Source organism: Symphalangus syndactylus, chromosome X (assembly GCF_028878055.3).
Source record: "Symphalangus syndactylus isolate Jambi chromosome X, NHGRI_mSymSyn1-v2.1_pri, whole genome shotgun sequence".
NCBI classification, from domain to species: Eukaryota; Metazoa; Chordata; class Mammalia; order Primates; family Hylobatidae; genus Symphalangus; species Symphalangus syndactylus.
Genome location: NC_072447.2, coordinates 57852913 through 57865614, shown reverse-complemented (window position 1 = coordinate 57865614; position 12702 = coordinate 57852913). Strand labels below are relative to the sequence as shown.

General features: G+C 42.3%; 1 protein-coding gene across 4 annotated transcripts in view; it reads left to right on the top strand.

The window, feature by feature from the left end:
- The window catches only part of EFHC2 (EF-hand domain containing 2), a 201627-nt gene extending 190855 nt beyond the window's left edge, over positions 1 to 10772 (top strand). For all 4 annotated transcript variants that reach the window (XM_055267843.2, XM_055267842.2, XM_055267844.2 and 1 more), the window contains exon 15: positions 10444 to 10772. In XM_055267843.2, the coding sequence (XP_055123818.1) occupies positions 10444 to 10569 (126 nt within the window). In that variant the 3' untranslated portion in view covers positions 10570 to 10772. The remainder of the gene's footprint in view (positions 1 to 10443) is intronic.
- The last annotated feature ends 1930 nt before the right edge of the window (positions 10773 to 12702 follow it).

Genomic DNA, 12702 nt, shown 5'->3' with positions numbered 1-12702 from the left:
TATCTACTGACTCATGTAAGTGTGCTCAAATGTTATTAATAATGTTGAATAATGCCCTGAAACACTGCTGGGTCAGAGTTTGTCACAAGTGGGGCTCTCCAGGAAGAAGATGGAGTCTAATGTGCAGGATGTTTATTTGGGAGTGTCCTTGGGATCAACTCCCATGGAAGGTGGGGGAAAAAAAGAAGAGTGGGCAGAGGGAGAAGTCGAACTGCGATGGAAGCCCAAAGATAGCCTTGGCCAACCCATAGGGAGCTCTGGAGTTAGCATGTCTTTTCAGCATTGTCCTGAGTTGGGCCAGAATGGGCTGGCCTTTGTCCCGGTGGTTTGGTTCAAGAAGAGATATGACTTTGTGCAGCGTGGCTCTTTGCAGCCAAGACATGTTTGTAGCTCAGGAAATCCAGGAAGGGGACTCCCAGCAGCTGGGCCACCAAATCCCTCCTCAAGGGGATTCTGGATAGTACATCACAGCTTGGCAACCAACTACTCTTGAAGCCCCTATTGACTGTTCTTGGTATCAACTGAGAGCCTGGCAGTGTGACAGCCTCCTCCCCAGCTGGTTCCCTGGTTATTTCCTGATCTTCTATTCATGGTAGGGAACTGAGAGGAGAGTGGTTATGCCATAAGAGGCCATGGTGGAGTCAGACCAGATGTGTAGGTCCCAAGGGTGGAACAGAGCAGAGAAAACCTCCCTGTTATGACTTTGGGGATTGCCAACGTTTGGGGAGTCTTCCATAGCCAGCCAGTCCTATGTAGGGCTTCAGAGTAAGATCCATCAGGTTGTGAAGGCACCCCAGCCCTGAGTGTGAAGTGATGAGGCCAGAGGTCTTCTGAGAAGAAGGAATGACAGGCTGTGCTCCCGTGTGGAAACAAAGCTTAGATGGAGGCCCCAGGGTTGGGAAGCTGCACCCTTCCTGCAGTATATGAGCCAGACAGGCTGGCTCGGGTTAAAGTTTCAGAGGTGTTATGAAGAGCTCTGTAGAAGTTACCAGGACAGGCCACCACCTGGAACCTGGATATTTTTACTCCTGGGATGCATATTATCATCAGCAGGATCTCATTTCTGGACTGGGAATCTTACTGATAAATAAAAAAAACTTATTGGCTGATGAAAGCTGAGTAGGCTTCAGTACTAGATTCAACTCTAATTCTGTCTGCATCAGCGTGAATGGATAGGATGGATGCTATGGGTGGAAATTTGGGACACCTTCCCAGTCTAGTGTGACTAACCATCATGGGGTGAGAAGGGAGAGGCCAGAAACTAGGAACAAGACCACAGGCTTCAGCCAACCACAGGCTGAGTAGGGGTGTGGTCTGGTCCACAAGACTTGAGATTGGAAGGGAGTTCTAGCAGGGCATCCCTCCAAAACAGTGAGCATAGTGATGGGGAATCTTGAAGTTAGCACCATTCAGCAATCAGAGGGAGCCACTCAGCAGGCTCAGACCAAGCTTTCACCCTGCCAAGGGGACAGAGCTGGCTAAGTCCCTATACCCGTGAGGTTACAGCTGGAAATACACAGCATGCTCAAAGGGATCCTGGAGATGGATTTGTTAAAGGGACTGTTGACAGGGTGGGTAGGGTTAAGGGAACCAAGCAGTGGCGGGGCGGGGAAGGGGGGTGGAGCACTCAGGGACTGGCAATTACGGGAGAAGCAGGGAGGGACTGGGGGACTGGTGTTATTGGAGCCCAGCAGAGGAGCTGGAACTATAGCAGCAGGTAGAGTAGTGTAGCCACTATAGCCACTCCCAAACCATGGCCTGGCAGGGAGGGAACAGGGTGAAGGGGAGTGAAATCCATACTCTGACCTCTTGCTTCTCCTGTTTTCTGATCTCCTGATGCTGCTTCACATTGGCTGAACCCATCCAGAAGCCAGAGAGCAAGGAAGCTTGAGGAGTGATGCAATCCACAGAGTCAGCCTCCCAGGGCAGAAAACAGAGTGAAAAGGGCAAAGAATGGATCTTGAGGGGCAAACGGAGACTGACCCAGCACAATCTATTTGTTACCAGAAAAAGCCTTGAGCTCAGAACAAGCCCCACAGCCAGGATAAAAGCCAGGTCTACACTAACTGCTTCTGGGGCTTGGTCTGCTGGATTGGAGGACCAGTTTCCTGGACTCAGAGGTGGCTCCCCTACATGTGCTAATTAGGTGGCCTCAGCTAGTAAGAATAGGGCTCACCAACAAACAAGGAGAATTTAAAGAGTACTATAGTGTAGCTAGTCTAGCTTTGATTAGTCCTACTGTCCTTTGGTGACAGGTTTTTCCTACATGGTTGGATGTAAGCTGTCATCCATCATGACTGTTGTCTATGGCCTGTAGCCAATGGCCTGTAGCCTGGATTCTCATTGGACTCCCTTAGTTATCCCTCTGCCTGGCCCCTCAGCAGCCCATGGTGAACCATGGGGCTGTAATTTAACTCTCACTCCATTATGTGACTATCTATGGTCTCAGCATGTTGCCCTGGCACTGTCATGGCCTGGAGACCCCATTTCCATTCTATTGTGTTTGCTCACAGATGGTAGCTGTAAAACTGGCAGAATAGGTCCCACTGTTTAGAGCCTGTCTGGTTAATCTCAGAAGTCACGTTTTAAAAAATAACACTAAATCGGTTCTCATATAAACTTTATAACTTACACTGTGTGACTGGCATCTTATCTTTTGACATTTCTGAGAAAAATTGGATGTGGCTTCATTTTATGAACATCGTAACTGCAGAAGCATTAGCAGTCAGCTCTAAAGCAGTCTCTTTCACAATAGGATGATATAAGGCCTTGGCATCAGGAAGTAGGGGGCAGTTGGGTACACCTTGGAGAACATCTTTGGACACCCGCCTTGTTGAGACTCTCTTTTTGGTATTTAGAGCATGGAATAACCTGTGACATTTTGTTGTCCCAACAATCTTGCAAGAATTAGTATTATCCCCAATTTATAGATAGGAAGCTGAGGCTCAGAGGTATTCCTAATGGTAAGGATTATATAGTCAGGGGCTTGTGCCAATTTTTTAAATAAGTAAAGTTATTTCTAATATTTGTGGTTGAATGTAATAGTCAAAATAAAAGGTTGTTTACCATTCCTCTTAGACTTAAAAAATAACTGGCAAACACATACTGGTGACCTAACACAGAGCAATAACCTAGTAGGAAATGATACTCCTGGAATCCACTTTCATCTACAGCATCGGGTTATGTCCACTTGAATTGTACACGTAAGCCTATCATTGAAGCTCAAAAATCCACATCTCCCTGAAAACTTTACTTGCCCTGCATTGCACTTCCAAGGAAAGGTTTTGTTTAGAAACTACACCTCTTTTAGCTACAACTCACACATAGATGACAACTCTGTTGAAGATTTGTCTAGGGAAAGGGGAGACAATCATGAAATATTGGCATTGCTGTAAAGTCAGAAATGTATAGAAATATAAGCTAATCTTCTGGCTTTATATATGAGCTTTTCCTTGCTATCAGAACGCTCTTGATTATCTCAAGAAATATTCACAAAATCCTCTTCCCCAAATTTATTTCAGTGTGATTTGCTTAAAATTTAATTGCTTTTATGATTTTGTCAAACTAATTAGATTGCTAAAGCCATGTTAACTTTATTCAAAGGGAGAAAATCTGAGAAAACCACAATTTTAATACTGTACACACCACTGGCATTTTCCATAAATGTATAGATATTTCTCATAGAAACATCCTTTTCCTAGTGAGTAGAGGGGAGTGACATGGTGAAATCACTAACATGAGTCTATCTGCCTTGCACTTGGGAGGAATAAAAATAACGTTGTTTCAGTGAAGCATGGAATTTAATTGGCTCCTGATCTTTTCCCCTCATGCATCTGGTGGCCAGTATTACAGTAGAAAATTTTAAACTAGAAGGAGACATAATCCAATTAAATTTCCTTTTAAAAATGTCAAAGCAAATAAATCTAGGGCCCATTAGCTCACACACAGCTTTGCTATTCTCACTGGGCAGCTGCTGTTTACTGGGTGTTCATCCAGTGCCATCTTTGCTTCCCATTTCAAGGGTGTGCAATTTTACAGATCGGCAGCTACATTTTTTCACCACTGATGAACGAGTAATTTATTGCCAACTGGTTTGACATCTTAAGTGCCTCGAGTGACAGACAGCTTGGAAGATGTCATAGGGCCTTCTTGGAGACAATGATTCCCAGACATTTTAGAATCATGATTTTTGTATCATTGAATTTCACTCTGCATTTCATAGTTCTTCCTTCTTCCAGAAAACACTATGTGGCATGTATTGTTTATGCTCCAGATTAAATTGAGTTTTCTTCTGAGATTTGGGTGCTGTCTTTTGAGTTATCTGGAAGTGACTTGGAGACTCTGGATCCATCCAGTTTGCCAGGAAGTTGCTTTGTTTCAAGCTGTGCTGTGGCTTTCTTAGACATATTCTTAATTTTGATAAATGCAAAATTGCATAGAATCTACATCTGACTTCCTCTAGAAGCAGACTTGGAGACAAAGATTTAAATGTAAATCATTTTGGGGGAGGAGTGAAAACACTAGTAAGGGAGTGGGAGAGTGAGAAAGGAAAGGGAAGGAGCTACTAAAGGCATATTAGCAAACCAGTTACAAATGTAGATGATGTAGACGATTGAGGGTTTGGTTTTGTTTTGTTTTGGGACAGGGTCTCACTCTGTCACCCAGGGTGGAGTGTAGTGGCACAATCATGGCTCACTGCAGCCTTGAATCCCTGGGCTCAAGCAATCCTCCTACGTCAGCCTCCCAAGCAGCTGGGACTACAGGCCCACACCACCACACCCCGCTATTTATTTTTTCTTTTGTAGAGACAGGGTCTCACTATGTTGACCAGTCTGGTTCAGAAGTCCTGGCTTTAAGTGATCTCCCACCTCAGCCACCCCAAATGGTGGAATTGCAGGTGTGAGTCCCCACACCTGACCTAATGATTAGAGCTTAATGCAACTGGGAAACACTGACACTTCAGAGTCATCCCACCCAAAGTGCAAGGGAGCTGCGGTATTCACCCATCAACTCCCATCAGTCACTGCTTGAGGGCTGCTCTTGAAGTGGAGGAAAGGAAATAATTCCCTGGCACTTGTGGCTTGCCACAGGGACAGCCAAAGCAAGCCTCAGAGGCCAAAGAGAAGCCCAAGGGCAAAGGAACGCAGGTGCTGGCAGTTGGAAGTCAGGTTGGTGTGCTCCAGAGTGGAAAGGATGAGGGGATAGGAAGGGGTGCTGGCAGAGCCCACTACACGTAGACAGTTAAGATCCCAAATTCCAAACCTGCATTGCCAGGGGAATCTGTTTTACAGAGACACAAGTAAGCTTGTTCTCACGTGGAATGGGTGGGATCAACTTCTGTGGATGACTCCTCCTGTTATAAAAGTACAACGCAATAATTCCCACTTAAAATTGATATGCACTGATGGGAAAGCCATATGATACCAGTTTTCTTTGCCTTGCGTAGTGTAGGATTAATAAAAAGTCAATGAAGACAGTATTTTAACTCACTGCCCAGATTTTCATAAAGATTCTATAATATTTGGAACATCTGCAGATTTATTAGAAAGCACAATTAGGCAGTGGTAATATGTGAATTTCTTATGTTGCCAAAAATGTCTTCATTTTACCAAGGGGCTGGCCATGAGATTCCTTAAGTAGATCCAATTATAGACAAAATTATGAAGAAAGTGCCTTTCCCTCTACTTTGACGTCCCTCGCCCCATCCCGAGCCTTGAAACCTCCCCTGTTCCCTAACCTTCCTTTGGTCCCAAATTTGATTCTATTAGTCCATTTTAAGCCAATAGGTGTGATAATCTCCCTGAAATTGGGGTTGGCAATAGATGGACCCACAGCACTGCTAATGTGCTTGTGGCATTTATGAATTATTTGGACAGAAAGTCACTCCCACCTGTAACCTAAGGAAGAGTGACAAAGGAAAAACAATCAAGGGAAGTGGTATTGATTCGAAAGGAAGAGCACAATGGGGCCGGCGTAGTCAGGAGAGCTTTGTGAGAGCCATGGGGTTTAAAGTGGTCAGGATTTTAAGAAATGGACTACTGTTATCTTTTCATCTTAAATTATCCTTAATTTCAAATCTCATGAACATTTACTTGAGTTTCATTGCGCCCAAGTTGCTAACAAATTTGATCTCATCTCCAAATTCTTGAGTTTTCATGATTGCATTGTAAGTTCTATTATTTTCTCTTTGTTGTCAGCATTTAAATCACAATTCCTTGCTCAAAAAATACAAAAACAAAACCACTTTTGCTAACTCATAAGCTATGAGGCAGAATCTTCTAGTCCTGACCTGTTTTATAAGAGGATCCTGTCCCCGAATAATTTCATCATATTTATATGAGTTACATAATGCATTATTTGTGTTGAAAACTTTTCTTTAAAAGACCTATTAGAGGATGGTGATTTTTGAAGGCATATATTTGTACTATTTCTCTATAATGGGGTTAAATTTACAAACATCACTTAAGAGCAAATATTGCTGTAAGTTTTGTAATGAAATCTTTGAGGACATGTTAAATAGTGGAGTTGAATGACTATTGATCTTAGCCTTCATTGATTAAAATATATGGTTGTGTGTGTGTGTGTGTGTAATGGTTTACTACTTTTTCGTGTAAGTAGTAAGTAGTAAAGTAGGAACTTTGTTTTACCAAGTTCCATGTGGTGTGAGTTGCACAAAACACCCCTTAGGAGTGGGTTTAGCCATCAGCCATCTGAAGGTCATTTCCCTCTTCATACTGCCAGTTGGTGGTTTGGGCTCAACTTCTGAGAGGCAGCATCCTTGAAAGAGAAGAGTAGTGTCACTTCAAGAACTGCCTTGTTTTCTACTTAACTTTTCTTGTTGAAAGTGTGAGGACCAAATGTAGCTATGTAGGATGAAAGCCAGCTGCTTCTGAATAGATCTTTCTCAGCTCTGGAGGGTAGCCCGGCAGATGAGCATAGTTCTGCAGCTCCACTGCCCAGGTTATTATAATCCAGGCTTCTCCACTGACTGGAGGTTTGACTTGAGACAATCTATTTAATCCTTCTGTGTCTCAGTTTCTTTTTCTGTAAGTAGATTATCATCATAATATGTATCTCTTAAGGGGTTTCTGTGATGATTAAATAACTTAATACATGTAAAAACACTTAAAAGAGTATCAGCCATGTACTAATATCCAATAAATTTATTGTTATTCCTATTACTACTAGGTAATTACAAGATTCCTACCTATAACCCTGCACAAATCTGCAACTAGTTTATCATCATCATAAATCATCTCTTAAATTAAGGTTCTACACCTGAATTGGAGATGCTGGTACTTAGTTCTCTTCTGATTCTATGACAATGTTATCAATTGTCAGTTTTACATATCACTCATATTCCAGTGACTTCTATATCTTTGCACAGTTCTGGATTCTAGCTCTGTGCTATATAGAACCGTATTTACAGATGTTTACCAGAATCTTCACCTCGATGTCCCATGGGCTCTTGAAAGAAAAAATGCCCACAGTTGAACTTAGAATTTCCCTGAGCCTTGTTTTCCTACTAAAAAATGTTTTTAAACTTTTCCTGCTTTCCTTATGATATTACACTGGGTTGAATATTGTCCCCTCCAAAACTCATGTCTACCCTAAACCTCAGAATGTGACCTTATTTGGAAATAATCTTTGCAGATATAATTAATTAAAATGAAGTTATGCTGGATTAGAGTGGACCCTAAATGTAGTGATTGGTGACTTTATGAGAAAGCCGCATGAAGACATATGGGTATACACAGAGAACACCATGTGAAGTTGGAGGCAGACGTTGGAGTGATGTGCTTACAAGCCAAGGAATGACTGCCAGCCACCACCAGAAGCCAGGAGAGAGGCATGGAATAAATTCTCCCTTAGAGCCTCCAGAAAGATCCAACGCTGCCAACACCTTGGTTTTGGACTTCTGGCCTTCTGAACTGTGAAAGAATAAGTTTCTGTTGCTTTAAGCCACTTACTTTGTGGTACTTTGTTACGGCAGCCCCAGGAAACTAACAACAGACACTATCAACTATTACTAAATTTAGAATTCTTAGAAACATCCTTACCTGTATTAGTTTCCTAGTGATGCCCTCACAAAGTACCACAGACTGAGTTGCTTAAAAGAACAGAAATGTATTATTCCACAGTCCTGGAGGCTAGCAGTCCAAAATCTAGGTGTCAGCAGGGCAATGCTTTCTCTGAAACCTATATGGGAATCCTTCCCTGCCTCTTCCTAGACTCTGATGGTTTCCTGGCAATCTTTGGCGTTCCTTGGTTTGCAGCTGCAAAACTCTTATCTCTGCCTCTATGGTCACCTGGTGTTCCCGCTATGTGTCTCTGTCTTTACCTGGCTGTCTTTTTATAGGGAGGCCAGTCATATTGGATTAGAGGCCCACCCTACTCCAGTATGATCTCATTTTGCTCATTTTAATTTACCTAATTACATCTGCAAAAACCCTATTTCCAAACAAGGTCACATTCTGAGGTACTAGGGATTAGGACTTCACATACCTCTTTTGCATGAGAACGCAACTCAAGCCATAGCACTACACCTTTCTTTTGTCACCATTTCAAGTTGATCCCCTTCTAGCTATTTCATGTTCTCCTGCAGCAGTATCTCTCAGAGGTAGCTCCTGTCCTCCATGCCCGTTTCAGCCGCCCTGGTTATGGCACAGTCATTTTTCTGCGGTATTATAGTACTCACCTCCAGATTGATTTTCTTACTTCATTTCACTCTCTGTACATCCAGCAAGTTAGCTAATCAGTTTCTAATCAGATTTCTGTCATTTCCCTGGCCAAGACCTACCAGTGACTTCCCCTAATCACAGCCTCAAGTATAAACTAGCACAGAAGGCCAGAAGTTTGGCCCCAGCTTCTCCTTCTAACCATCTCTCTTGCCACTTTGCACCATGTGCCACAAACCACACTGGGCTACTCACCCTTTCTTGAAAATAGATTTTAGATCTCCAGGCCTTTGCTTACGCTGGTCCCTATGGCCTGGAACACCCTTCACAACTCTAAACCCTCTGCTGAACTGTTTTTCATCCCATAAAGTGCAACTGAAACACCACTTATTCAGCTTGCTTCCAAAATTCCATCACATCAAATTATTGAGCCTTTACCTATGTTTCTGTGACACCTTGTGATTCTGGATACTAATGTAACACTAGTAAAGATATAGAACCTCTTATATGCAATAGTTAACCTTGACAGTCATATTTTAACCTTGATAGTAGAAATGTAAGCAACCATATGTATGGACTTTGCCTCCTGTTGAAATTAATTAACCATTGAAGCATATGCAAAAAGTTTGTGTGTATGTATATATACATGTATTTACATATTATATAAAATGTGCATCTGTGTGTGTATATGTATACACACACACACACACACACACACAAAGTGGCTTATCTGCAAGATCATACTGTGAGTGATCCAGTGTTCTTTTCATTGTTTACTGAAGAAACAGTAACCAAGCAGCCAGTATAGCTACCAGTTGGTATTTTAAAAATTGGGTTCTTTAGGCAGCAGTTCACGTCTGTAATTCCAGCACTTTGGGAGGCTGAGGTGAACGGATAACTTGAAGCCGGGAGTTTGAGACCAGACCAGTCCGGCCTATATGGCGAAACCCATCTCTCCTAAAAAATACAAAAATTAGCTGGGCGTGGTGGCATGTGCCTGTAATCCCAGCTACTCGAGAGGCTGAGGCACAAGAATCACTCAAACCCAGGAGTTGGAGGTTGCAGTGAGCAGAGATTGCACCAGTGTACTCCAGCCTGGGCAACAAAGTGAGACCCTGTCTTTAAAAAGATAATAATAAAATAAAAATAAAAATTGGGTTCTTAAGAAAGTATAGGAGGATCTATCACTGTATTCATGCTGCATAACAACTCCTTAAATTTCAGTGGTTCACAACAAGACACATTTCTTTTTCTTGTCTACGGGCATGTAGGTCAGTGAAGCTTGGCTGGATTCAGCTAAGCTTGGCTCTTAGTCCGCAAGTTCAGCCTGGTCTGATCCACCTTGGTCATTCTAAGAACAGCAGCATCCTGGGCCATGTTCTTTTCATGGTGATGGCAGAGGCACAGAAGGCCAAGCCAAATGATGCCAGCACACTAGAGCCTCTGTCCATGATATGTCTGCTAACAGTACATAGGTCAAAGCCAGTCATGTGGCCAACCCCATATCAAAGGAACAGGAAAATATACCCTTCTTACTCCACGGGAGGTTCTACAGAGTCATATGACAAAGAGTGTGGGCACATAATTCTTATACAGGGAGGGAATGAAGAATCAAGAACAAGTATCCAGTCAACCACAAAGTCCTTATGAACCTAAAGTAGATGGTAGAAATTTTCACTTTGCAAATAAACTGTTTGATGTTGAATTTTCAAAACTGTACTTTGAAATGTGATTCTAATCATATCCATTTTTGGTTTTTTTCTAGAGATGTGAAGATGTTTGGCTTGGTATGCCATCACCTATTCCTGCAAAATACATTGACTACTGGACCTTTTTGAAGGACGTGTTTGGCTTAGGAAAAACCATGCCAGTTTTGGTCAATTCTCTATGATTTACTTCTCTCATTTTGCCACATTTACTTTAGTAGATATAATTTCATTAAAAACAAAAAGCTGATAGGCAACTTCAGCTCCTTTATCGTTAATTAAATGTATTGAGGGGGGAGGATTCCCAAGGTCTAGGTAAAGTTACCGGAATCCAGATTCCTTCTCGAGCTCGAACCAACATTAAACTTTTCCTGGAGTCAAAATGGGAGTTAATAAAAGTGTATAGATTACAATTGATGCATTGGACAGTTTGATTATTCATCCAAATTTTGATATTTCCTACCAATAGCATGTAAGGAGGCTTAACACAACTCTGTATGGGAATAGTCAGGTTGGAGGTAAGTAAAGCAGAATGTCTGGGTCTACGTTGATACTGAGAGAGTGGGACTGTAGTGGGAACAACAGTCAAAATAGTTTTTCCTTCCCATACTCGCAGTCCAGACGTGGCAATAGGCCAATTTCCAAAGTTCTGAGTGTTCTGGGCTCAGAATAGGGAGTATCATACCAGGCCTTGGGGGGGGGGGGGCGGGTAATGCCTTTATCTTCCCATTTTAAGGGAAAGAATGAGCTGATCCTCGTATGCAAAGTAGAATGATGATTTTCTTTCTCTTGATAAGAAATAAAATAAGTAGCCTCCAGGCATTCCCTTCCACCAGAAGAGCAATTGTTTTTTAAATAGCCCTTTGGTGCCCAGTCTATTACTAAACCATATGAATCATTTTTTAATATTAGTGCATGTGAGTTAACACAATCTTCCCAAATTAAAGTTTTAGATGGGCCCTTAAAATTTTTAAGGCATGGTTTTCCTGCAGGCTTATATTGAAAGTATGGCGTATCTCCCATTACTCCTCCTTTCATTTGTTTTAAAGGAGAAAGGGAGAGGCCAGAGACCAAATGTCCCGTTTTATCTGTAGCTGATGTTTCATCTGTAGCTGATGTTTCCAGAAGATAAGCAGCCCAGACTTGAGTTTCTAGATGGATGCAACCAGGTGCATGTCCGAGGCACAGAGGGGGGTATTTATAACCCATGGTAACATTAAATGCAGTGCCTTCTTCTCCTGGTTGAGCAGGGCAACGGTCATCTGTAGCTCCAGGCATCCACACACTACCGTTAGTGTAGATTTCTGCAGGAGCATCTATCCAGGTGAGAGGTCGAATAAGTGGAGGAAAAGGCACATAAGCCCAATAATAATAATTATGTGTAGCAGGTAAATCAGTGTGAGAGGAAACTGGTGAGACAGAAAGTATAAGGAGGAGAATCATTAAATAAAACCTAGTGTAAGCGAGATTGAGTGCTGAAGGAGGAAGAGAAGAACAGAGGGATGTTATTTTCAGGCTAATAGAAATGGTGAGATTTTTAGGTTTGTAAGGAGAAAAAGAAAGGTAATCAGAAGAAGTGGGATTAGTTAGATGGGTCTCCATTGCCATCAGGGAGGATTGATTTACACCCATTGTGATTTGGTGTGCCTGTTTCTGAGGAGTCGGCACAGATCTCACCAGTCTGAAAGCAGTCTCTGACAGATGTCTCTTTACTGTGGTTTTGATTGTCAGTATTCACCCGAAGTTTGAGTCTTCCGGTGGGTACCCAGACAGGGGATTGATGATCTCCTGGTGAAACACAAGCATATCCTCTTCCCCACGTTATAATTGTGCCAGGTTCCCAGGTATTGGTTTGGGATTTTTTTCCATAATACTGGCTTGCCTTCGTTTAAAGAGAATTTTTTGCCTGTATAATGGCGTTCAGCTGCAGTTAGAGTATTATCTTTAGGAACATTTAAAAAATTTAAAGTAAACAATGCCAAATGTAATTGGGAGTGTGGAGTAGTTAAATCATGTTTTGGTTGTTCAGACTGTTTGGACAATTGGATTTTTAAAGTGCGATTTGCCCGTTCTGCCACAGCCTGTCCCTGAGGATTGTAAGGGATTCCAGTAATATGGGAAATTCCCCACCGTTGCATAAATGAATCAAAAGCCTTACTAACATATCCAGGGGCATTATCTGTCTTTATTTGATATGGAAGACCCATAACTGCAAAGCAATACAGATGTTTTTTAACATGGGCCGTGCCTTCCCCTGTTTGGCAAGTAGCCCAGATAAAACCTGAGGAGGTATCTACTGAGACATGCACATATGACAG